Source organism: Bison bison, unplaced genomic scaffold (assembly GCF_000754665.1).
Source record: "Bison bison bison isolate TAMUID 2011002044 unplaced genomic scaffold, Bison_UMD1.0 scf7180017864384, whole genome shotgun sequence".
Classification (NCBI taxonomy): domain Eukaryota; kingdom Metazoa; phylum Chordata; class Mammalia; order Artiodactyla; family Bovidae; genus Bison; species Bison bison.
The window spans coordinates 10,476,952-10,502,649 of NW_011494956.1; the positions used below are offsets into that span (position 1 = coordinate 10,476,952).

At 45.9% G+C, this 25,698-nt stretch overlaps 1 protein-coding gene across 1 annotated transcript in view; it reads right to left on the bottom strand.

The window, feature by feature from the left end:
* CLSTN2 (calsyntenin 2) overlaps positions 1 to 25,698 on the bottom strand; it is a 737,086-nt gene that overhangs the window by 116,134 nt on the left and 595,254 nt on the right. Inside the window, exon 6 of the mRNA XM_010858203.1 lies at positions 6,908 to 7,093. Coding sequence (XP_010856505.1) covers positions 6,908 to 7,093 — 186 coding nt within the window. The remainder of the gene's footprint in view (positions 1 to 6,907; positions 7,094 to 25,698) is intronic.

The following is a 25,698-nucleotide window of genomic DNA, read 5'->3' on the forward strand; positions in this document are numbered from 1 at the left end:
ACCGAGGAGCCTGGTGGGCTGCCATCTATGGGGTCGCACAGAGTCGGACATGACTGAAGTGACTTAGCAGCAGCAGCAGAGAGTCTTGGGGGAAGCCAGGGAGGCCCTCTTGACAAAGGCCATACTTGAACTGCATGAACTGCATGATGGTAGAAAGCATTCTTCTGTTCTTAACATGCTTCAATGACCCACTGATCACACTTGGCTGTGTGTGTGTCACTTGCTCTGACCAAGAAAATGTGAATGCAAATGACATGTGTCACTTTAGGGCAGAAAATTTATGAGCCAGTCCAAGGTTCACCGCATATATTTTTTACATCTGCCATGAGATCAACAATATTCTAGATAGAGACTATTCTGTTAGCCTGGATCGTGGTGGGAAACCAACATGGAACAGAGCGACAGTCAACCCAAGAAGGACATGTGATAGGAATGGAAATTAACTTTGTTATTTTAAGCCTATAGACTTTAAGCCTATAGACTTTGGCATCATTTGTTACCACAGCCTAACTTGCCCTGTCCTGACTGATAATGTGCATAAATGACTGACATCAGTGGCTACCATAACCACTTTTCTATCTGCATACCTTCTGCATGGAGGTGGAGGACTTCTTGATGTCCTTTCCAAAGCTCACAGCCTGTTGATCCTACCATCAGATGGACTAAGTTTTTTACATGACTGTCTTCACCTTGAACTATTAAGTGGTCTTATTAACTTCTAGATAACTTCACGAATGAAAGCATTTGGACACTGAACAAATATTTGCTGAATTAAAAATAAGCAAATGAGGACTTCCCTGGTGGTCTAGTAGTTAAGAATCTGCCTGTCAGTGTAGGGCACATGGGTTTGATCCCAGGTCTGGGAAGATCACACTGCTGTGGGTCAACTAAGCCCGTGTGCTACAACCACTGAAGCCCGCATACTCTAGAGCCTGTGCTCTGCAACAAGAGAAGCCACCACAAATGAGACGCCCATGAACTGCAACTAAACAGTAGCCCCTACTTGTCACAACTATAGAAAGCCTATGCAGCAAAAAAGATACAGTGCAGTCAAAATAAGTAAGTAAATTAAATAAGCAAGAAAGCTGAACTTTCCTTTAAAAAAATGAATGAATGAATGAATGAATAGACTCTCTATGAAAATCTCCTGTGCTCACAAGTGTATGAATTCTGAGAACAGCTCACTGTCTGATGATATGAGCTGGTCTGATGGATCCATTTCTTGATTTAACAGCAGGCTCTCACACTGCAGCCTTTCCTTCAACAGGACCTGTCCTCAGAGCTCTTGACTGCACACCAGAGCAGCTGACCCCGAGTGTCATATGGGGAGATGCTGGACAGATGCCAGGAGCCTGTGGTTTCAGGAAGGAGCAGTCCTGGCCTCAGGGCTCCAAGAGACGTGTGTGTCACAAACTGCTTTGCTGCTTATTGTAATATGCAGTGACTCAGGGCCATGGAAGCAGGCCTTTTCTTAGGCTTGGGCTAACGTCAAATTGAATTTGGTCAGGAAGCCTCACTGGGGCCTCATCGTACATTTCATTCTCAAGGCAGTTGTATGACACTTCACCTTGGGAAAACCTGGGACTGAGATGGCAGAGTTCTTATCTTGACTTTCTGAATCCAGAGGAAGTTATAACCAGCTTGTCCAGCTTCCCCACGAGGCCTGGCTTCACATACAGGAAGGTCACTGGGGGACCGTGTTAGGCTAAATTTGTTCCTGCAAGTGGAAAGGGACACAGGCGCAGGAGCTTGTATCATGTTTTACAAAGTCTCAGCGCGCAAACCTCAGGCAGCAATATGGCTTATGTCTGGTGCTCCCTTGGAAACAAAGAGGCTTTTTTCTGGTGCTTTTGCACCTGCCAGGTACTTCCTGACAGTGGCTCTGCCTGGCTGCTGTCTGATGGCTCCTTATTCAGGGATGCCATCACTGCTCCTTGTGAATGATGCTGCAGAAAGAGGAAGCAGGTGGGCACTGATCAGACCTCTCTCAGAGTGGGAGACGGCTGTAGCCTGCCGTCTTGGGCTACTGCACAAGGACAGTGTCACAGAAGCAATGCCAGAATTTAAAAGCACCCGGGAGCCCTCCAGCACTGCTTCTGATAGCAGAGATGGCAGGCAAATATTGACTTAAGGAAAGGGTTTGGAATGGTAAAGGAGAGAGAGGTTCTAGCAGGAAAAAAAACATCATGAACAAAGGCATAGGGATGGGAATGAGCTGGGGATGGTGACAAATGGAATACTCTGGCCCAGAAGAGGCAGCACACTGGGAAGAAATGGGCTCTAACAATGGACCAGTGGGATGGTGGCAGGTCCTCGGGAGCTCGGGAGGGTGGGGAGTCATTCTAGAGTTGGGCACCCACACCTGGCTGTTTCACAGATATTTGTCATCACTGTCCCCTAAATCCACCCTTGCCTGGAATTTCTAGTTCTGGTTGGTGGCACTCTCATCCAGTTAGATGCTCACATTAGAATCTTCTAAGATTCCTTGTTTTTCACTGCTTGTAAAGGACATTTTTACAAGAGCTGTTTGGAATACTTAGGTTGTGCTGTTTTCCCCAATCTCCTGCACTATTCTAGAAAAACCTGCCTTCCCATGGGCCCTCCTTTGAGCCTGGCAACATGATAAATGGGGCACTGTGCTACCCAAGCAGGGCATACTGCACATCCAGTTCTCAATCAATGGTTGACCCTTACCGATTTTGCCTCCTAAACCTGTCTTAGGTTCATCCCTACTGCCACTCCCCCAGTTCAGAAATCATTATCTCTTGCTTAGACTATGGCCATAACATCCTAATTGGTCTCCCTGTTACTATCCAAAGTCAATGAAGATATGTAGAATGAAACTGGGGCTTAAAGTGTCAATGAAGATATGTAGAATGAACACTGGGGCTTAAAGTGTCCCGGTAGCCCTCTGGCTGGGAAACCCTGCCAGCAGCTTGTTGACAAGCCAGGGAAAATGCAAAGAAGCTTGTCTTCAGAACCTAAGGAGCCCCACTTAAGTCAGGAATCACAACCCAGGCTCCGCTTTAGAAGAGATCTGGTCTACCTTTCCCTCACAGTCTGGAGAGAGCGTGGGGCCCAAGGAAGCAGACCTAACATGGATGGGCATGTGTCTCACTCATTTGCTTCTGTCTTTTCTCCTCTGTAGATTCAAGAGGCAGATTCCTGATCTGGAGGCAGGAATGGACCCCCCCAACAGGCTTACTCGGGGTTCCCAGAAGTGCACACCAGGAAGTGTAAGTGAGGACTATACAGTCCATGGAACTCTCCAGGCCAGAATACTGGAGTGGGTAGCCTATCCCTTCTCCAGGGGATCTTCCCAATCCAGGGATCGAACCCAGGTCTCCCACATGGCAGGCAGATTCTTTCCAGCTGAGCTTGACAAAGGTCTCTCCCAGTACTAGATAAGCTTGCATCTCAGGGTAAAGTGCTTTCCTGTCTGATTGAACCTGCCTTCCTGCCAGGTGAGGCTGGCAGCCCAGAGGAGTGAGCTATATTAACAACCAGATGCAATTTTGCTCTAAAGTTTCTTCCCTTGAAAAATCCTCTCCTTCTCTCCATCTCCTGTTCTCCCCCCAGCAACATTCAGAATCAAATCACCTGTGCGTGCCCTTGGGCTCATCTGATCTTTAACAAGTTGACTCCATCATCTCCTAACCTGGAGGAGTTGAGGAAATGACTGTAACCTGCGGTGGCGTGGGGTTGAGCTGACTTATAATTCAGGTGCACAGGGAGCAAGATGGGATATTCATTCGAAATGAGATGTTGGCGGAGACGGCTTCTCTGTGCGTGGAGTAAAGAGCACCGGAGGCAGCTTTCTCAGTACTGCGGGCTGCTGATGGGCATTTTTACAAGAGCTGTTTGGAATACTTAGGCTGTGCTGTTTTCCCCAATCTCCTGCATCATTCTAGAAAAACCTGCCTTCCCATGGGCCCTCCTTCCAGCCTGGCAACATGATAAATGGGGCACTGTGCTACCCAAGCAGGGCATACTGCACATCCAGTTCTCAAATTGTCACTTGGTCCTTGGGCAAGAGCTGCGTGCATGAAGCTGTGAGTGTGTGCCTGTGTATGTACCTGTGTTTTCATTGTGTGATGTGTGTACCTGTGTGTTATGGATGTGTGTACCTCTGTGTGCGCGTGTGTGTACTTGTGTGCACTGTGCACCTAAGTGTGCATGTGTGTGTGCCTGTGCCTACTTTGTGTGCCCGTGTGCATCTGTGTGTGAATGTGTGTGTCCTTCTGTGCATGTGTGTACCTTGTGTGCATGTGTGCACTTTGTGTGCCTGTGTGTACCTTGTGTGCACCTTGTGTGTATGTGCACGTAAGTGTGTGTGCATGTGTGTGTCAGTGGTGAGGGAGGAAAACTTTTGCAAAGACAGCAGTGGAGGGGCCCCCAGTGGAGGGGTGCAGGCTGTGTTCAGGAAGTCACATCTTCCGTGGGTGATGGAGTTACCCCCAAGTACAGGCCCCGTCTTAAGACTAAGCTCTTTCTGAGCTGCCCACAGTCCGGCTGGAGAGGCTGTGTGAGGGCCTGAATAGTCTCGGAGAGAACAAGAAAGAAATGAAATATACATGGTGGGGAGGAAAGAGGCCCATCAACACACCCACGGTCTGGTTTACCAAGCACATGGGACCGTTCCCGCCGTACTGTGTCTTATTCTGCACTTGACTTGAGAGATTTACATTCCAGCTCCAGAGGCCTGGCCCAGCGTCACAGATCCAGAGCCAAAGAGCCCTTCCCTCCCATAGACCTACTTTCAAAGCCTGCCTCTGTCACTCCCTGTGTGACCTTAAACATAATTTTTCCTCTCTGGGCGTCTAACTGTCCATGTTTAAAACTGGATGAATGAGACCCTCCTCAGTGTGAATTAGGGTAGGGCATGTGAAGCACACTGGAGAAGAGAATGGCAACCCACCCCAGATTTCTTACCTGGAGAATCACATGGACAGAGGAGCCTGGTGGGCTATAGTCCATAGGGTCGCAAAGAGTCGGACAAGACTGGATGACTAACACACACACGCGTGAGGTGCACACAGCAGGTGCTCAATAAAGCTAAGCTTCCTCGGGTAGAACCTGCATCATCCTGGCTCCCAGTTCCGGCCTGCTTCCTTCTTGGGGCACCATGTCTCAGCACACTGACAGCCGGCCCTCTGTCCCCTACACTTGGATCCTTCACATTCCCCATCTTTCCTCCCAGCCTAGCTCTTCTCCAGCGTGGCCATCCAGGCCCGGCTTCATCAGCATGTGACCTGAACAGTCACACGGGGCCCCCAGCTTGGTTTCATGCTTTGCTGTTTCTGCCTTAAAATTCTTCATAATTTTGGAACAAAGGTCAAGCACTTTCATTTGCAGTAAGCCCTCGTGTGCCATAGCTGGTTCCGGAGGAGGAGACCCGCCTCTCCCTGAGAGGCTGGCACCACCCTTCACACTGGCCCCTGGGAAGGCACTTCTCTGAAATCAACACAGTACAAGGGAACCGTGTTCCTTCAGGTCCCAACTAGGTGCTCTTCCACTCCTGGTGCTGTGTCTACATGTGTGTGCCTGTGTGTGTACACAGGAACATAATGTCCCTATGTTATTGATGAAGAATAGAGGCTTTGTCACAGCACTTGCCCACAGCCTTAGAGTTGGTACATGGTGGGGTCTGATCAGGTGTGGTTGGTGCTGAAAGCTGAGCTTTCCAACCCTTTAACCCAGGGGTCCCCAACCTCTGGGATCTAGTGCCTGATGATCGGGGGTGGGGCTGATGTAATAATAATAGAATAAAGTGCACAGTTAATGTAATGCGCTTGAATCCTCCTGAAACCAACCCCACCTCTGGTCCGTGGAAAAATTGTCTTCCACGAATCTAAAAAGGCATGATACAAATGAAGTTACTGACAAAACAGGAAGAGGTTCACAGCCTTAGAGAACAAACTTATGGTTGCCAGGGGGGAAGAAAGGGGAAAAGGGATAGTTAGAGAGTTTGGGATGGATATGTACACACTGCTGTATTTAAAATGGATAACCAAGAAGGCCTACTGTATAGCACAGGGAACTCTGCTCAATGTTGCGTGGCAGCCAGGATGGGCGGGGAGTTTGGAGGAGAAGGGATATGTGTATGTGTATGGTTGAGTCCCTTTGCTGTCCACCAGAAACTATCAAACATTGCTTGTTAATCAGCTGTGTGTAGTTGCTTTAGTCGTGTCTGAATCTTTGCAACCCTGTGGACCACAGCCCACCAGGCTTCTGTCCATGGGATTTTCCAGGCAAGAATACTGGAGTGACTTGCCACACCCTCCTCCAGGGGATCTTTCTGACCCAAAGACCAAACCCCCATCTCTTAGGTATCCTGCATTGGCAGGTGGGTTCTTTACCACTAGCACCACCTGGAAAGCCTGTTAATTGGCTATGCCCCAATACAAAAGTGGAGAAGGCAATGGCACCCCACTCCAGTACTCTTGCCTGGAAAATCCCATGGACGGAGGAGCCTGGTAGGCTGCAGTCCATGAGGTCACTAAGAGTCGGACACGACTGAGCGACTTCACTTTCACTTTTCACTTTCATGCACTGGAGAAGGAAATGGCAACCCACTCCAGTGCTCTTGTCTGGAGAATCCCAGGGATGAGGGAGCCTGGTAGGCTGTTGTCTATGGGGTTGGACAGAGTCAGACATGACTGAAGCGACAGCAGCAGCAATACAAAATTAAAAACTTAAAAAAACTGTCTTCCATGAAACCGGTCCCTAGTGCCAAAAGGTTGGGCATTGCTGATTTAACCATAATAAGTAAACTTAATATTCATCCAGGGGTCACATGTACCAGTGCAGTGGGGAGCGGCTGATTCTTTCATAATATAGTAAGATACGCTTTGTATATATTGTTTAAAACAATGAATTAAAAAATAACCCAAACAGGGAAGCCTACCACATAATTTCTGAAGGGACTTCTCAGAGTAGGTCTCCCGGTCACAGCCCTTCCCAATGTAGTTGGTCTGCAGCTCCGTGGTGATCTGGATGGAGGACACGGCCCCATCGCACGTCTCCAGGTGGATGCTGGGGAACAGGGGCACGCTCCCTGAGCCAGGCTGGTACTCAATCCTCTTGGTCCAGTCTGAGTAAACAAGGAAAGAGTGACCGTCAGTCAGGTGCAGACAGTTCTGCTGTAACATGTGCTTTGAAAATGTACATTTGTTCCAACACAATTGGTACCTTTGGAGAAGGAAATGGCAACCTACTTCGGTCTTCTTGCGTGGAGAATCCCATGGACAAAGGATAGGCCAGGCAGGCTATAGTCCATGGGTTCGCAAGAGTCGGGCAGACTTAGCGACTAAACCACCACAATCGATATATTAGGAAATGATTCGAGGATAACGGGGATTTCACATTTGCTTATGCAAGATTTTGTCCCCAAGAAACACTAGATGAATTCAGAAATCCACACCTGGCTGAGCTAAGCCACATAGGAAGGCACAAAACAGGCCCACGTACAGACCTCAAAACATCTACCAGCTACTCCACTCGCCATGTGTAATGAGCCACACCTGCCTGCAATGCAGTTACAGCTTTCTATGTCATTCAGAAAACCCTCTTCACAATAATGCATCAGCTTCAACCCTTCCTATATCCACCACCACAAGCAAACCTCCGGTCTCTTCAAGGCAAGGTACCGTATGTACTGTAGTGCTTATATATTTCTTAATCATTTAACCTGTGTAAAACTGTGCTGGTGTTGTTTTTGTGTGTGTCTTTTTTTTTCAAATAAGGTTGGCTTTTAATTTATTTTATTATTATTTTTGACTATGCTGGGCCTTTCTTCCTGTGCATGGGCTTTCCCTAGTTGTGGTGAAGGGGTGGTGTCTACTCTCTAGCTGCCATATGCAGGCCTCTCACAGCAGTGGCTTCTCTTGTTGCAGAGCATAGGCTCTAGAACTCTGGTTTAATAGTGGTGCACTGGCTTATTGCCCTGGGGGATGTGGGATCTTCTAGGACCAGGGATTGAACTCATGTCCCCTGCCTTGGCAGGTGAGCTCCCAACCACTGGACCACCAGGGAAGTCCCTTTGTTTCTTTTTATGCATCACTGAGTCAGACACAACTGAGTGACTGAACTGAATTTAACTGAACTGATGATGTTTTTGATTGTTGAGTCCCTCGTCCCATTTTTCCCAGCAAGTTGATTTTCAGGAATGCATACACCTTGCCACAAGCAAACAAACAAACAAAAAAAGAGCCCAAGATAATTCAGGACTCCATGAGGCCAAGGGGTTAGGCACAATGATTCCTTCCCTTTCAGGACTGTGACTTAAGTAGGGCTGATGGTCTTATCCCTGCATTTTAGTGGAAAAATAACTTGGAGACATCAAAGTGTGGGAGAGGAACAAAATCACAATCAAAATGACACTACACAAAAAAAGAGCAATCAACAAAAATAAACACTGAGAGTGAGTGTACACAAGAACTGATTGAAACAACAAGAGTGGAGAGTCAGAGTCTAGGCAAGGCCATGCTCACGGTGACTGGCAACAGCACTTGCTGACAATGATGCCTGCCTGAGAAGTCTGCGTAGGCCTGAGCCAGACTTGTGGATAGAAGTCTGAATCATCAAGGAACATGAGTTGTGGATACTATTTTATATGACTCTCAAACATTTGTCACATTGCTAGGTGGTATCTCTTTTTTAAAAAGTTTTTTTATGTGAAACATTTTTAAAAAGTTTTTTATATGAACCATTTTTAAAAAGTCTTTGTTGAATTTGTTACAATATTGCTTCTATTTTATGTTTTGGTTTTTTGTCTGGAGGCATGTGGGATTTTAGCTCCTGGACCAGGGTTGAACCTGTACTGCATTCATTGGGAGGCAAAGTCTTAACCATTGAACAACCAGGGAAGTCCCTGGATGGTGTCTTTATGCCAAGGTAAAAATGAAAATCTATGGATTGCCTGCCTCACCCTTGGGAAACTCAGAAAGTCTTGCATTTAGGATCATTCATCAGCCACCAAGGGGCTTCCTGAAAATACCCATTGGCCATTGGCTGCCATCTTGAGGAAACCAGCAGAGTGAAAGGGCTGAGCTTAGGGACAGAGGGCTTTGTTCAGTGAGCAAACGTATGTTTGAGCTTCTTATGCCCCCAGCTTTGCTTGGAGCATCACAGATACAGCAATGAAGGAATCTGAAAGGGTCCCTGCCTTGTGGAGCTGAGAGAGAGACAAGCAATGGACACGCCATGCTGTCCTATCGCGGAGGGTAAGTGCTATGAAAGGAAAAGTGGTGACCTCTAGAGAGGAACTTCTTTAGATGGAGAGAGCTCCTGTCTGAGCTGACGCCTGAATGTCAAGGATGAAAGCCCATGGGGAGCCTCAGAGAAGCTTGTTTGAAGTAAAGGCAGCAATGGTCTTGGCTTGACTCCATCAGGTCAGGAAGTTCTTGGGCAGGTTATTGAAGGTCTCCAAGCCTCAGGCACCTTATCAGTGAAGTGGGGCAGCCATGTGGGCCTGGCATGGAGTAGGGCTCCAATCCTGCTATTCCTTCCCCAGAGAGGAAAGGAGATGCTCACACCCCCTGCACATTCCACATAACCCGGCAATCTGGGTTTAGCTCTGAACCCCCATGATAACCAACCACCTTTAATGTATTTTTTGGAGTCATGAGCAAAGATTTAACACCATGTTGTGAGGTTTCTCACCAGGAACTTGCTATGGGATGATTTTTGTTTGTTTTTAAATGAAATTTTATTGGCGTATACTTGCTTAACAATGTTTCCACTGTACAGCAAAGTGAATGAGCCATACATATACATATATTCACTCCTTTTTGGATTTTCTTCCCATTGAAAGGATGTTTAGATGACAATGACTATAGGTAAAAGAGAATCTACCCAATTATATGTCTTTCCTTAGAGCCCCCAGGAGCTGTGTCTGGAATGGCCCATTACCTCCTAGAGGATAAGACCATGGAGTTGCTTTAGCCCATGTGGCCCCAGGTCAATCTAAAGGACAAATCACTGGCAGACAGGAGGGCTTTTTGTCTGATATATCTGAAAGTCACCGTGCTGTAAGCAGCAGTCCACACATGACCAGGCTCGTCTCAACCTAGGTTAAAAATATCGCATACCATTGTGCGTTCAGTCATGCGATTTCTTCTGCATGGAGCTCCTTTCCTGTTCCTGTCTGTCTGTTACCTCTACCACATAACTTTCAGGATATCTCCAGTCTGGATAGAAACCCTCCTCTGTGCCCTCACAGCATTCTCAACAGTAGATTCCAAGCTGATGGTAACTCTGAATCCCCATCATGCTGCGCGATGCCCTGCACAGGGCAGATACTCACTAGACAGTGGGAGGAAGCATGAATGGATCTTGTAGGATGTCATTGGAATGATCCATTTGTGTGCCTTCCCCTTCTTGTAACTAGGAACTCTTTAAAGGCAGGAATTGTGAGTTTACTTTTGATCCCTCCACACCAAACTGTAAGCCCAGGAAATATTTTCCAGGAGGATCTGGGGAGCCCTAGAGACCTAACTTTGACTTCAGCCATGGCAGCCTTTCTTGAGCCACAGACAGAACCCATAGCCTATTTGTAGCTTATCTGGTACTTTCCCTGTCTGCCCCTACTCTCGTCCTACAGAAACAACCATCCCAACAGAAGCCATCACATATTTGCTTCTCTTTGTTCTCAAAGGCACTTAGTCCAGAAATGATATGGAAGAATATCTTCCCAGTAACAAGACATGGTATCAAGGAGGAGGCTGTTCTCCTTCCCTTTCTCACTCCTCTCTCTCTGCATCATCCTTCTCTTTAGGGAAATGCAATTAAAAAAGATCAGAGAAATGGTTCTGTGCAAGGTGCCCATGGTATGGCCCTACATCATCAGTTCTTGAGTCTCTCCTGCTAGTGGTGAGAGATTCCTCATAACATCTGCTTCTGGAAGCCTCTTCAGTTGAAGAAGCCCAAGACATCCCTGTTATTGGTGTTCTGCAGGGGCTGCGGGCATGTCTTTCTCATCCAGGTATGTTAGTGGTTATCTTTGACGAGAAATTCCAGCTCAAGTCTTTTTAGGAGTGTAAGTACCAGAGCAAATATAACAAGGCTGTATATTGTCACCCTGCTTATTTAACTTATATGCAGAGTACATCATATGAAATGTCAGGCTGGATGAAGCACAAATTGGAATCAGGATTGCTGGGAGAAATATCAATAACCTCAGATATGCAGATGCCACCACCCTTATGGCAGAAAGAGAAGAGGAATTAAAGAACCTCTTGATGAAAGTGAAAGAGGAGAGTGAAAAAGCTGGCTTAAAGCTCAACAAATCCGGTCCCATTATGTCATGACAAATAGATGGGGAAACCATGGAAATAGTGACAGACTTTATTTTCTTGGGTTCCAAAATCATTGCAGACGGTGACTGCAGCCATGAAATTAAAAAACGCTTGCTCCTTGGAAGAAAAGGTATGACAAACCTAGACAGCATATTAAAAAGCAGAGACATTACTTTACCAACAAAGGTCCATCTAGTCAAAGCTATGGTTTTTCCAGTAGTCATGTATGGATGTGAGAGTTGGACCATAAGGAAAGTTGAGTGCCAAAGAACTGATGCTTTTGAACTATGGTGTTGGAGAAGACTCTTGAAAGTCCCTTGGACAGCAAGGAGACCAAACCAGTCAATCTTTAAGGAAATCAGTCCTGAATATTCATTGGAAGGACTGATGCTGAAGCTGAAACTCCAATACTTTGGCCACGTGATGCAAAGAACTGACTCATTGGAAAAGACCCTGATGCTGAGAAAGATTGAAGGCAGGAGGAGAAGGGGATGGCAGAGGATGAGATGGTTGGATGGTATCACCGACTCGATGGACATTAGTTGGAGCAAGCTTCTGGAGTTGGTGAAGGGATGCTTGGCGTGCTGCAGTCCATGGGGTCACAAAAAGTCAGACACAACTGAGCGACTGAACTGAACTGAATAGTGGAGACAGAGTCCTAGCAAAGTTTTCAGTCTTTTTGCTGCCTTTGGTTAAGGGGGCAAGGCCCTCTCCAAGGAGAAATCAGGGAGAAAAGATCTTGAAGAACATCATACCTGCCAGTAGCTTTTGTGATCTCATGAGGCGTGTTTTTGAGGGTTTATGGAGAGCAGGCAAACTGCAACCATATTGTAAAAGAAATCAATGAAGCTTTCTGAGTGTAGCATCCTTGACATAGTGGGAAGCTCACACAAACATCTTTCATTTTTCAAGAAAGGGTGGGGGTTTATGAGAGCAAAAGGCAAGTCATCAAACTCAGTGTTTGCCACATGAAATATCTATTCATTCTCATTTTCTGGAGGGTAGATGGCAACATGTCTAAAAGTAGGACCTCCAAATTCAGGGTGCCTGGACTCAGACTCCAGCCTTCTCACTTCCTGCATGGACTCTGAGTAAACCACTTACCCACCTTGAGCCTGAATAAAAGTAGCACCTACCACCAGGATCTGGGGAGATTAAATGCTGAATCATTTCAGCCTCAAACACAATGGACACATTCATCAGATATGGTATTAATGTTGTTAATTGGTCATGTATTCAATAACATTTATTGCAGGAAATAAGAGGACATACAATTATAAGCATCCACAAGATGCTAGGTGCTTTGACATCTGTTCTTTCATTTAATCCTCCCAGTGACCCAGTGAGTGGGTGTTACTATCTTAATAGTGCACATGGCAAAACTGTGGCTGAGAGTTGGTGTGACTTGCTCAAGGCTGTCTAGTTCTTTTACAATAACTCCTCTATGATTCCGAGGATTTGCTGGGACTGAGAATGGCAATTTTTACAGATTCATCTTTGAATATTCAATTTACACTGATAAATTTTTTTTAATGATAATTTCTGATGATGGTAAAGGATCAAGGAATATTGTCAGTTTCATCAATGCTTGACCTTGGAGGCAGTTGTAGGGGTCAAGGGGCTGCTTTGATACTGTAGACTTGAAGAAATCTGGGTTTGAATCTCATCTCACCCAAATTCGGGTCATGTGACCTTTGTGAAGCAGTTATCTTTGGGCCTCTGTGGCCTCACCTGTAGATCTGAGATACTTATACCTCCTCATGGGCTTGATGTATGCATTGAAGGCTAAGGGCCCAACAGAGCGACCTTCCCCATGATACCTCATGATAGAAACATCCCACTTTGGTTCACAAGCTTCCTAAACTTCTCTGAACTATCCCACTTGGAAACAAAATCTTTTTGGAAAGAAAATAATTCCAATTCATGAAAGATCTAGAGACTAGTTAATGAACTGTTGTTCATTTTTTTTCTTAAATAAAGAGTAAAGAAGTAGACCACCTATTGTTTTAATACTCGGGCTCAATGGCATCATAAACATTCTTGGAAAGGTTACCCTGGAATGCCTTCAGGAATTAAATTCCCTCTCAGGGGATTAAAGATTTAGAAATGGGATGAATGTATTATAACTCCTGCTGAATTTGGGGAACATATATTTTCTCATTAGGAAAAGATTAACTACTTAGAACTCTCTTATTAGATGCCTGGAGGTGGAAAAAAGCTAAGCTGAGACTTCTGGAAAGCACAGGCTTTATGGGCTCTTGTAATTCAAGACACTCGGTAAATCGTTCCAACTCTATACTCAGAAGTGACACCGAAGGAGGGAAGGGAAAGACACAGGTGTGTCTGATGCTTTTTTTCCCTTAACTGTGTATGTTCAAGGGCCTCCAGCTCTTCCTAGTCTCAGCTCCTAGCAGAGGAAGAAGCATCAGGTTGTCCAGGAAATTGCTGCATTCATACAAAATAAATGGCTCGATGTGGGGATGCTGGGGAGGGGGAGGGATAGGAAAGGGGTTGTCCTGATCAGGGACTGTTCAGTTAGCTGATATTCTAACTAGACTCTGTAGGTGTCAACCACCTGGCATCTTTCAAGTCTTTCTTCCAGGGATGTGTGACCTTGATTTGGCACCCAGGGATGTCCTTTCCTACTGGGAGAAGCTCAGGAGGTGGACATGCTCAACAGGGAGCATCTTTATCTTCACTGGCATCCAGTGCACCCGAGCTGGGGGTGAGTGAAGAGTTAGAGATGGGCTGGAGAGGTAAGTGGAGGTCAGATGATAAATGCTGGCTAAGAGGTTTGGGTTTCATCTTAGGACCAGTGAAGAGCTATAAATGGGTGTTTAGTGAGGGTATGAAGAATGCAGACTGTGCTTTGGAAATGTCACTTAGCAGCTAGATTAGGTCTGGTGTCCAGAACACTAAAATATCTCCGATTGCCACCTCATAATCAAGCCACACAGAGGGTTACCACTGACAGGGTCACACAATAGGGAAATTAACTTCAGTTCAATTCAGCCAAATTCTGAAGACTTGAAGAAATCTGGGTTTGAATCTCATCTCACCCAAATTCGGATCATGTGACCTTTGCAAAGCAGTTATCTTTGGGCCTCTGATTAATTCTGCAGTTGGACAGACTCAGGTCTGAATCATGACTCTGCTACTTTTTGGCTGTGTGGCCCTGGGTAAATCACTGAACCTCTCTGAGCTTCATTTTCACATCCAAAGAATGGTGATTACATAAATCTACCTTGAAGAGTTGCTTTGGGAATTGGAGAAAAGGTTTGCAAAGCACAGAACTTCCCTGGCGGCTCAGTGGTAAAGAATTTGCTAGCCCAGCAGGAGATGCAGATTCTATCCCTGGGTCAGGAAGATCCCCTGGAGGAGGGCATGGCAACCCACTCCAGTATTCTTGCCTGGGAAATCCCATGGACAGAGGAGCCTGGCGGGCTACAGTCCATAGAGTTGCAGAGTCTGACATGACTTAGCAACAAAACAACAATAACAAATGCAAAGCACCAGGAACAGACAGCTACTGCTACTACTCCTATCAGCAGTCTTGTATCATTCTTATCATTATTCTGATGCTATGCATTTACTGAGCACCTACTATGGGCCAGGCAGAGCCCCAGGCATGAGCGACAGAAAAGTGTAACTCATGAGCCCTGACTCAGAGGCACTGACAGTCAGGTAAGGGCAGTGACAGGCACACAGCCAGCTTTAAGGCAGACAGAGGGACAAAAAGCAGACCCCAGAGAACAAAGAAGAGGTAAGTTATACTGACTAGAGTGAACAAAGGAGGCTTCCTGGAGGAAGTGATCTGGACTTCGTTTTAGCATAGGTTGTATTATTATTTAAGTGTGATAAGGCCAACAGATCAGGATATAATTGCCATTGAAAAGAGAGTTTGTTATACTCACAAGTCTCCAATACAGGGGATCCCCCACCACTGGGGATGCATGGAGAATCACCAGGGATAGTTAAGAGGTAGAGGGAGAGGAAAAAAACCGTGGGCAAGAGCCTGTGCTATGGTTTGCATGGAAGGAAGAGGTCAGGCAAGGTAAGCAGCCTTAGAATCACCTAGCTTGTATAATTTCAGTGGCCTCTGGGGCATGGAGCTGTCCCTAGCTGTCTGGTACCTGGCCCTGGGGTGATTAGTGCAGGTAAATGTTGGCTGGAGTGTGAGACCCTGATAAAAGAGGTGGGTGGGATGTAGGTTTTGGGTTGGTTGGTCAGTGCCTGAAAAGCAAAAGGGTAAGTTGTTCGTTCTTTCTAGGAATTCGCTGATTGAGGGGGCAGTCTCTCCAGGCTCAGCCAGGCCCTGGTTGTCCAAGCATCAGGATGCAGGCAGAAGGCATGGTTAACACAGCACTGCAGGGTGCGGGGCACACGGTGGGCAGAGAGAATTGGAGGGTGTCACCACCATGGCCTTGGTACAACAACAAGCAGTGCTACTTAGATGGAAAATGATATGAATGGTGCTCCCCACTCAGCTGCCTGGTGGGACTCAGCAAGTGTAGACAAAGGTAAGGCCAGGAGTGGGCATCTGGGAGGCCTCGTGTGAGATGGGCCAGAAAGCAACTTTGGGGCCAGATTAGCAAGGACTTGAGTGCTGGGCCAGGAAGTGAGCTTTTTGGTAAAAGAGTGACAAGAGCCAGCTTCTGAGACCCTCCTCATGTCTCCTCTCCCCCAGGGCTCCTGGAGTGGAGTCCTCAGAATCCCAGTCTGACTTTGGTTAGAGCCATGGTGATGCTTAGACAACGAAGTAGAGACGTGAGGGAGGAGGAGTCAGATGCCTGCCTCCTCTGCCTGCCAGCTACTGCACCTTGCGCAAGACACTCCTTGTCTGTAAAATGGGGAGAAATTACAACTATAGCTCATGGAACTGGTGTGGAGATAAGGTTAGATCATATATGTGGTAAGGCCAGGACTTGTGCCAGGCCTATAGGAGTCTAAGACTCAACCTCTAAAAGGAATCCTGGCTTTTCTGAGTTCATTTCCTTTTAACATTTTCTCTACTGCTGTTGTGGGTCTATAAGCAGCAGATGGGACATTTAGCTGGAAGGAGACAGAGACTGAGTCAGAAACTCAGTCAGAGACTGAGACTTCCAGTCAGAGCTGGAAGGAGTCAGAGCCAGGCATCCAGTCCTGGCTCCAAGACCAGCTTCATGTACAGAAGGGCCCCACGCTTGGTGTAACACTCTGCTGTCACTGTCTTGAAAATCATTTTGACCCCAATAGCTGCCTTTCCAGCTGAATAACCTTGGGCATGTCCCTTCATGTTTCTGAGCCTCAGTTTCTTCACCTGTAGAATGGGAATATTAATTAACTATCCCAGAGAGAGGAGCCTAGGTTTTGGGGTCAGACTAGGTGTAAGTCCTAGGTCTACCTGTTGGTACCATGTGCTGGGGGGCCAGTCAGCTCCTTTCCTGCCTAAGTTTACTCATGCAAACACTGGTGATATTATCACCTATTTCAGAGCTGTTGAAAGGGTTTATATCAGATGATACATGCAAACTACTTAGCCTGGGCCCAATACATAAGACATACATCACTTTTTAAGCATTAAATTATGCGATTTTCCCTTCCCCAATTAAAAACAATTACACGCAGGCACACTTTCAAAAGAAAGAAAACACAAACTCTCTGAACTCAATTACAAATATAAGGAGTCCTCTCCCTTCCATCATTACTGACCCCTTTCCATTTACTATACTTATCTTCACAAGAGCATTTTATTACCTTTTAATTCTCACTAAAAAGAGAGATCTTAATTAACTACAAAAAAAGAAGGAGGGAAGAGAAAAAACACCCACAGTTCAGATCAGGAGGTACAATTCAAAGCAGCCCTTTGCCTGGTGCTCAGTCCCTGACACCCCGGTGGCTGGTCCTTCTCTTCCTCCAGGTCCCAAATCGCATGTGACTTTGTAAAGGAGGTTGTCTGGGTCTCGTTTTGGTGATGCGCCCTACCTCTACCCAACTCCTGCCTGGCCTTCCCCACTGAGAATTATTGACTCATGTATCATCTATTCATGTACCGGAGCATAACTTGTACATCACTCTGCAGGGCCTGGTGCATAACTGGTATTCAATAAATATCTAAGAAATGAGTGAATGATTAGGTATATGAAAATCAAAACACACACACTCACACACAGACACACACACACTCACACATTCTAATTTGGCTGCCTAATGCAGGGAATGGAGAAGGCAATGGCATCCTACTCCAGTACTCTTTCCTGGAAAATCCCATGGACGGAGGAGCCTGGTAGGCTGTAGTCCATGAGGTCGCTAAGAGTTGGACACGACTGAGCAACTTCACTTTCACTTTTCACATTCATGCATTGGAGAAGGAAATGACAACCCACTCCAGTGTTCTTGCCTGGAGAATCTCAGAGACGGGGGAGCCTGGTGGGCTGCCATCTATGGGGTCGCACAGAGTCGGACACGACTAAAGTGACTTAGTAGCAGCAGCAGCAATGCAGGGAAGCTAAACTGCCAGGCACTAAAATGTGAAGGATCCTAGATGTAGCTGCTGTGTGTGTGTGTGCGTGCGTGTGTGTGCATTTGTGTGTACACACATACATACACACTTCAGCCTGAGTGTCTGTGGACAAGTGTGTATGATGATGAAACTGCACTTGCATGTGAGTCCAATTTTGGAAACCCTCATGTATTTGCAACCTTTTTAGTCCCCCAAGATGTCTCAATAAATGTCAAATGAGACAACCAGTAATTTGTCCTCAAATTTTGTCCTGCCTGTGAAGTTCTCTTTAATTTCCTGATGATAGAAGGGGTTTAATTTCATCCCAAGTCACCATCTTGATTACCAAATCCTTGGTCTGAGAAAACCCTCACATCGTCACCTGGGGGATTTCAAAGTCAGGCATGTGGGTGGACACTTTTAGGCCTTATTCTGGAAGCATCCAGGCAACTGCGGATAGTTTCCTGCCCAATAGCTCCTTGACAAAATCAGGGGCTTCTATCATACCCTCTTCCCTGGCCTATTATTGTCAGTCAGGAGAACCAGTACCATGAGGTAAGTAAGGATCATATAAAGATGCTTATGATCAGATTAAATTGAAAAGATATGCATGTTGCATGTGCATGCTCATTTGTGTCCAATTCTTTGCAATCCCATGGACGGTAGCCCGCCAGGCTCCCCTGTCCAGGGGATTTCTCAGGCAAGACTACTGGAGTGGGTTGCCATTTCCTACTCCAGGGGATCTTCCTGACCCAGGAATCAAACCTACATCTCTACGGTCTCCTGCTTTGCCAGGCAGATTCTTTACCACTGCGCCATCTGAGAATCCCAAGCCTAAACCATTTCTGATTTTGTGGAGGGCAAAGGAAACAACAGATTCTGGGACAATGCTACTTACTGTGGTCTATAGAGGGGTGTGGCCTTGGAGTTACTTGTTATAGGTCTGCCATAGAAATCCAGGGTAACATTTTAAAAAACTTTATAGCAATTTGACAGGGTGATTTTATGCTTATCAAATCCAATAATACTTAAAAATTGGCTTACATTTTGAATGTCTTTGCTATTTATTTCATTTTTCTAGAAATTTGTCTCATTGTTTTTAAAGAATTAAGGTTCATGACGATTGGGAAAAAAGCCAATCCTTCACCATAGGTGATTTGAGAAGTACAATAGGGAAGAATAAACCTGACTTTCTATTAGATCTGTTTCTTTTATTTTAACCTTTGTATTCTATTTTTTGGCTACAAGAATGTTGCTAATTCCCTGAAATATACATGATAACCTATTCTCAATGCTCTAATCTTTAAGAGTATAAAAGTTTTCCATTTATATAGAGATAAGAAATTACAGAACAGAGAATAACATTTGTCTTATTGGAGGTCTGTAGAAGCCTCATGACCTGACCTACCTGCATAGTTGCAAGAACAAAGGATTCTAACACCAAGATGTTTGCAACAACCAACCATACCCCCCTCTCCTTTTAGTATAAGAGCAGCCTGAATTCTAACTCTGATACAATACTTGTTTGGGACACCATTTGACCATCTTCTCAGTCTGCTGGCTTTCTGATAAAGTCGCTATTCCTTGCCCCAACAACTTGTCCCTCGATTTATTGACCTGTCAGGCATTGAGCAGCACGAGCTTAGATTCAGTCCAGAAGCACTACTCTAAATAATATCCTATTTCCTAAAACTTATATCCAAAGACTTCAAATCTAGAAGGCAATACTTTAGAGCATTGTAACATTTTACCCTATATATCTACAGGGCTACTAATGCCCTTCTGCTTCTGAATTTTAGAGGACTCCTGAGATCAAACTCTTTCCACTCCAGGTTTTGTTTAAATTCCTTTTTAAACATTAATTTATTTATCTTAATTGATGCTAATTACTTTACAATATTGTGGTGGTTTTTGCCATAAATTGATATGAATCAGCCAAGGGTATACATGTGTCCCCCATCCTGAACCCCCCTCTCACCTCCCTCCCCATCCCATCCCTCTGGGTTGTCCCAGTGCACCAGCTTTGAGTGTCCTGTTTCATGCATCGAACTTAGACTGGTGGTCTATTTCACATACAGCTAATATACATGTTTCAATGTTATTCTCTCATATCATCCCACCCTCACCTTATCCCACAGAGTCCAGAAGTCTGTTCTTTACATCTGTGTCTCTTTTGCTGTCTTGCATATAGGGTCATTGTTACCATCTTTCTAAATTCCATATATATGCATTAATATACTGTATTGGTGTTTTTCTTTCTGACTTACTTTACTCTTATAATAGGCTCCATTTTCATCCACCTCATTAGAACTGACTCAAATGTGTTCTTTTTAACAGCTGAGTAATATTCCATTGTGTATATGTACCACAGCTTTTTTATCCATTCATCTGCCGATGGACATCTAGGTTGCTTCCATGTCCTAGTCCACTCCAGTTTTACAACCATCATTACAAATCACTACAACAACTTCCTACTTTACCTCTCTTTATGACCTTCTAATCTACAGTGGTTAACATTCCCTAACCACAATATATCCAATTATTCTTCCAGGGATTCCTCCATGATTGCTCCAATCTAGACTGTGCCCTCTCCTTCCCAATTCACAGGGCTTGCAATTTACCTCATCTACATGGAGCTCACACTGCACTCCCCAAATTCTTGTCTATACACAGATTCAGGGTCAGGGCTGGCTTCAGGAGAATCACCTGTAAAAGTTCTCAAGACAGCCTTTTGGGTCTCACCTTGGGAGATCCCAGTAGAAGGTTTTGAGGAGGAAGCCCTGGAATCTGTGATTTTAATCAACCTTCCTCCCCAAAGTGATCTGGATGCAGAGACAGACTTGGAAATGACCAGCCAAAACAATTTGCTGTTTAGTCGCTAAGTTGTGTCCAACTCTTTGCAACCCCACGGACTGCAGCACATCATTATCTCCCAGTGAAGGCCTTGTTCACACTCATGTCCACTGAGTCAGTGATGCCATCCAACCACCTCATCCTCTGACGTTCCCTTCTCCTCCTGCCTTCAATCTCTCCCAGCATCAGGGTCTTTTCCACTGAGTCAGATCTTCACATCAGGTGGCCAAAGTATTGGAGCTTCAGCCAAAACATATTGGGCATTAAACTCCCACTCCATCTCTCACCACATTCATGACTTCCAACAGTCAGGGAGGGGCCTGAGAAGGGATTTCTGCTCCCTATGCAGGATGACCACAGGGAGATCTATTTGCTGCCTGAAAGCTGACCCAGCAGAGTAGGACTTGACACCGAATGAGCTTAGAACAAGTATTCTTTTCTTTCTTCACATTGTGTGGGTTCTGATTCCAGAAGAACTACAGATGCAGGGCCAGAGCTCTTAGTGGAGACAGAGCCACTTCCAGTTGTGAGGCATTAGATTATACCTCCTGACCATGTGATTGATAAAACATTTTTTCATATATTGAGATATAGGGAAGTCACTTTGGTTTACATGTGAAGTAACTTGAAGTTTCTGCTAACTAAAATAGCCTGTTTGTGGCCTATCAAACACACAGTATACATCTGCTTTAATTATGAAAGAAAAGGGCACACTGGCCAGAAGCAAACAATGTCCATGTTAAAAATAAGGATTAAGTGCCCCTCTACCTGGTACACGAATGCTGGTACTCCTTTGACGATAAGACTCCCTTCCCAGGTGCCAAAGCCATACTGCCTCGCTGTGTGCATGTTGGTCTGTTCTTTTTTTTTTTTTTTTGAAATCTTAAAGAAATGTAACCATGACTTGTTTAATATTCTTTGTTCTGACAAGATACAAAACTGTGATGAAAACTCTGCTTCTCTGGAGCAGTTTCTCAGAGTAATCTAGGAAGCTGGCTTCTGGTTTAAACCAGTTTGACTCAAATAAAATTCTTTTCTACCCTTATTATTGATTGTTTATTGACTGTTTTCATTGACACCTTCCTCCGGTGGAAGGAGTACACTTCCCTTCCCCGGTGATTTTGGGGTTGGCCACATGACTGATTGTGAACAGTAGACTAAGCTGTTCATTTACTTCCGTGATTGTTTTCCACCTGAAACTCTCACCCCTCACCTCCATCTTCATCTACCATCACGAGTTCCACAAGAGCGGGTTGCCTCCTTTGCTTAGATTTGAAATCTCCAGTGGTTGGTGCAGTTCCTGGAACATGGCTGGTTCTCACTACATATCTGGGGAATGAATGATATGGCTGCTTCGTGGAAGGTGTCTGTGCTCATGTTCTGGGTTCTGGGAATCTTCCTGGCCCGTTGTTCTGGTCAGCCTTTCTTCCTGTTGTCTTTATTCTTGGATTCTCCTGCTCCTTCCAGCTTCTCTGAACTGAGGATGCTGCTGCTGTTCTGCTGGGCTGGGTTTAGGGTTCACTCCATGCACTGTGTCTCCAGATCTGCCCTCAGCCGGGGGTGAGGTCTGTTCTGCTCCCATGCCTGACACAGGCCCCCTTGGCACTGCACCCCAATCTGGTCAGCCCCTGGCTGTTTGCATGCTAGGAGGGAATCCATTCACTGGTCCTCTGATGCCCTTGGGAGCACCTTAGTTTTCCAACAAGCCTCTGAACTTGCTGATGTAGGCACACCTTCTCTAAAGCTTGGGTCCTCCCCCTTTCGCCCTGGCTCCACACTCTCCGGGACTGTCAGTGCTGCCACCGAAGTGAACCACATGGTGTTCAAAAACCAGGGCCCCATGCCAAATTTGGCTACTTTTACTCCCCACCCTTTTCATTCCCAGAGATTCTCAGCTCACATGCAGAAACATGTCCAGCAGAGTTGATGCTGGAAAGGGGCAGAAACCAGGCAATTTAAGAGCAGCCATTCTGGAAGACAAGTCTCCCAAGGGGGAAATCATTAACTCAACCAATCAGGGTACTTTCTCTTGGATTTATAGAAGCTTTTCTTTCTTATGTCCAATAAACATGAGCATTTTCCAGGCAATTTTCTTATCTTGGGACGAATGCATTATTGGTACAAGATGGAGTAGCTATTCTTCAAGAATCTTTACTTTTATAGCCTTGAAAAGCATTTACAATGCAAGCATATGGTTTTTCAAACACACACTTTTAGTCTTTTTGTAAAGATGGCTTATGTAAACTTTTCAGACTCCAGTCACGTAAATCTTTTTAATCGATAGATCAGTGGCACATGGTTGCAGAATTAATTTTTTTAAACAAAAGGACCACAACTCCAGGTGATATTAGAGGACTGCAGGGTTTTTCATTTCACTGATTGACTTTCTAAAATTGGGACCAAATTATCATCTCTTTGGAAAATATGGCACAAAGCTGCAGAGTCCATCAAATACATTGGAAATCAGAGTCCAAGCGCCCAGGACTGGGGAGAGGTGTCCTTCACATGGATGGGCAGTGGGAGTCATCACAGATGATTAGACTGATGCTTGGCAAAACATATCTTGGGCCTCAAAATGACCATATGCTTTGGCCCAGGTGATAATACTCCTGAGAAAGTACTCCAAAATGCAGACAAAGATTTTTGCACAGATATTCACTGATACACAGAAAAGCAGAACCGAGCTAAAGCTGGACAATCACTTTGTCCCATTTGACTTCAGGAACCCCATCAGGCACACTTGACCTTCTTTGAAAGAATGTTAGGCAGCTGATGAGAGGGCGGTATGGTTTCATGAAGTGGGATAATACATGTGGCACCAAGTTAAGTGGGAAACACGCAAAGTTCAAATGACTGTGTATGAAGGGAGAAAAGTATACTGTAACATTGATAATACTGCGTTCATTGGATCATGGGGAACTTTTATTGTAATTATTATCTTTAAAAAGTTTCTTTTCAAGGGCTTCCCAGGTGGTGCTAATGGTAAAGAATCTGCCTGCCAGTGTAAGAGACGCAAGGGCCAGGAAGATCCCACATGCCATGGAGCGATTAAGCCCATGTGCCACAACTCTAGAGCCTGGTAGCTACAGAAGCTGGCGCACCCTAGAGCCTGCGCTCAACAACACGTGAAGCCACCACAATGAGAAGACTGAGCGCTGAAACACAGAGGAGCCTCCACTCACTGCACCAGAGGAAGCCCGCTCAGCAACAAGACCCAGCACAGCCACAAAGAGATGAATGAAATTTAAATATATATATTAAAACATTCTTTTCAAATGAGCAAGAAACACTTTATAATTTAAAATATATTTATATTAAAAAGTTGCTGTGGTCCAATTGCTACTTATCATACAGAACTTGTAAATGCTGCTTGAAAACCATCCCTCTCCCTTGGCCACTTGGGCAGACAGACAACCTGCCGCTTCCCTTTGCTACAGAGCTCCTGTTGGCGAGTCTGAGCGCCGCCCACACACTAGGCATGGGATGCTTTATCTTGCATTCAGTCATGAAGGGTGTTACAAATCCATGGTGGGCTGAGAGCCTGAAGAGCAAAAGCCTTGGAGGTTGGCAGGGAGTGGCATGCTGTCACTGTGCTTCTGGGCCTGTAGCCGGGAAGAAGGTGGGCGAGTCAGTCCACATGTGGCTGCCATTCACCAGACCTCAGTGGGTAGATGGGCCCTGCTGTACTCCTTGCCAATGGGTGCTGCTGAGTATCACTGGCTGCTGTCACCTAGGGATGCAGGTCAGAGACAGACCCGGCACTGGGAGAGAGAGAGGGGCTTCTGGCTTCCCGCAAATGACTCATCGCTGAAATAAGGCTGAACAACTCACATGTCTTAGGCTGAAAATGAGGTCACACTGCACTCTAGATACTAATTTCCATTACCAGATTATCAGAAATTCATCATCCTCAGAGTGTACTAGTTTCTACAGCCCCAGACAGATACTCCACATTGGCCCACAGTCTGACAGGGGAGCTCCAAGCCTCTCCAGACCCCTTGAGCTTCCACATTGCTCTGGGCCCATGTGCCCATGCCTTGCCCTGCCCTCCTGACCAGGGTGATCAGCCTCCTGCTGAGGCCCACCACGCTCCTTTGGGCTCCAGTGAAGTCTGACTGGTTCACCCACAGCTGAACAGAATCTCTCTGGAAAGTTCTGTCTACTTCATTCACTGTCCACTTTGGAAATCTGACTGCATCTGTCATGAGAACAAACAGGGAAATGCATACTGGTTCATCCACTTGTGCCGAGTTTTCTCCACACTCTTATCTGCAACTTGAACTCTTGTCTCTCCTTGCTCAGAGAGCAAGAAATGCTGAGTAGGACACGGACGAGAACCCATGGCTGGCATGATTCTGAATTGAAGGTACAGAACTGAAGGACCAGGCTCTGCTGGAGCACTCCTCCCTGCCTCTTCCCATCACAGAGCCCACCCCCTCAGGGCACCTGGCAAATTGTACTGGCCCCTCAATACCGCCTCAGTGCCCCTTCATCCCTTTCCAAAGGCTTAGGCAACCCTGCTCTCTGCTCTTCCAGGCCCTGGGCCCTGTCCCTGCTCTGACTTCCTTGGATTGGAATCATATATTCAGGACCTGGTCACCTACTTGCTCTCATCCCTCTTCCAGCTCCTGGCCCCAGGGTACCCTGCCCACCTGGTTCAGGGTGGGCCCTGGGGGAAGTTCCCTGTGTTGAATGGAAGCATTGAGAACATCTCTTTTGTGCTGGGACCTCAGCCTCCCCTCTGTGTGGTTAGAGCGGAGTTAGTACTCTAGGCCACTGTCCTGGCATCTCCAGGGTCACTACACACTTCACTCTGTGAGTCCAGGGTGGACTCCTAGCTCTCCAGTGTGTTGCTCAGTCCACCAAGAGCCACATAATGAGGATGCAGAGGGGGGTTGCTGGCATTATTCTGCCCCCATTAGAGATGAGGATGAGGAGAGGTGAGTGGCTGGCTGTGGTCACATTCATCATGAGAACCAAGTGTCTGGTTGATGTTCAGATGACAAATATCAGTGTCTAGGCTGATGAGGCCTTTTAGTAACGCAGAGCAAGAAGGAAACCATCGCT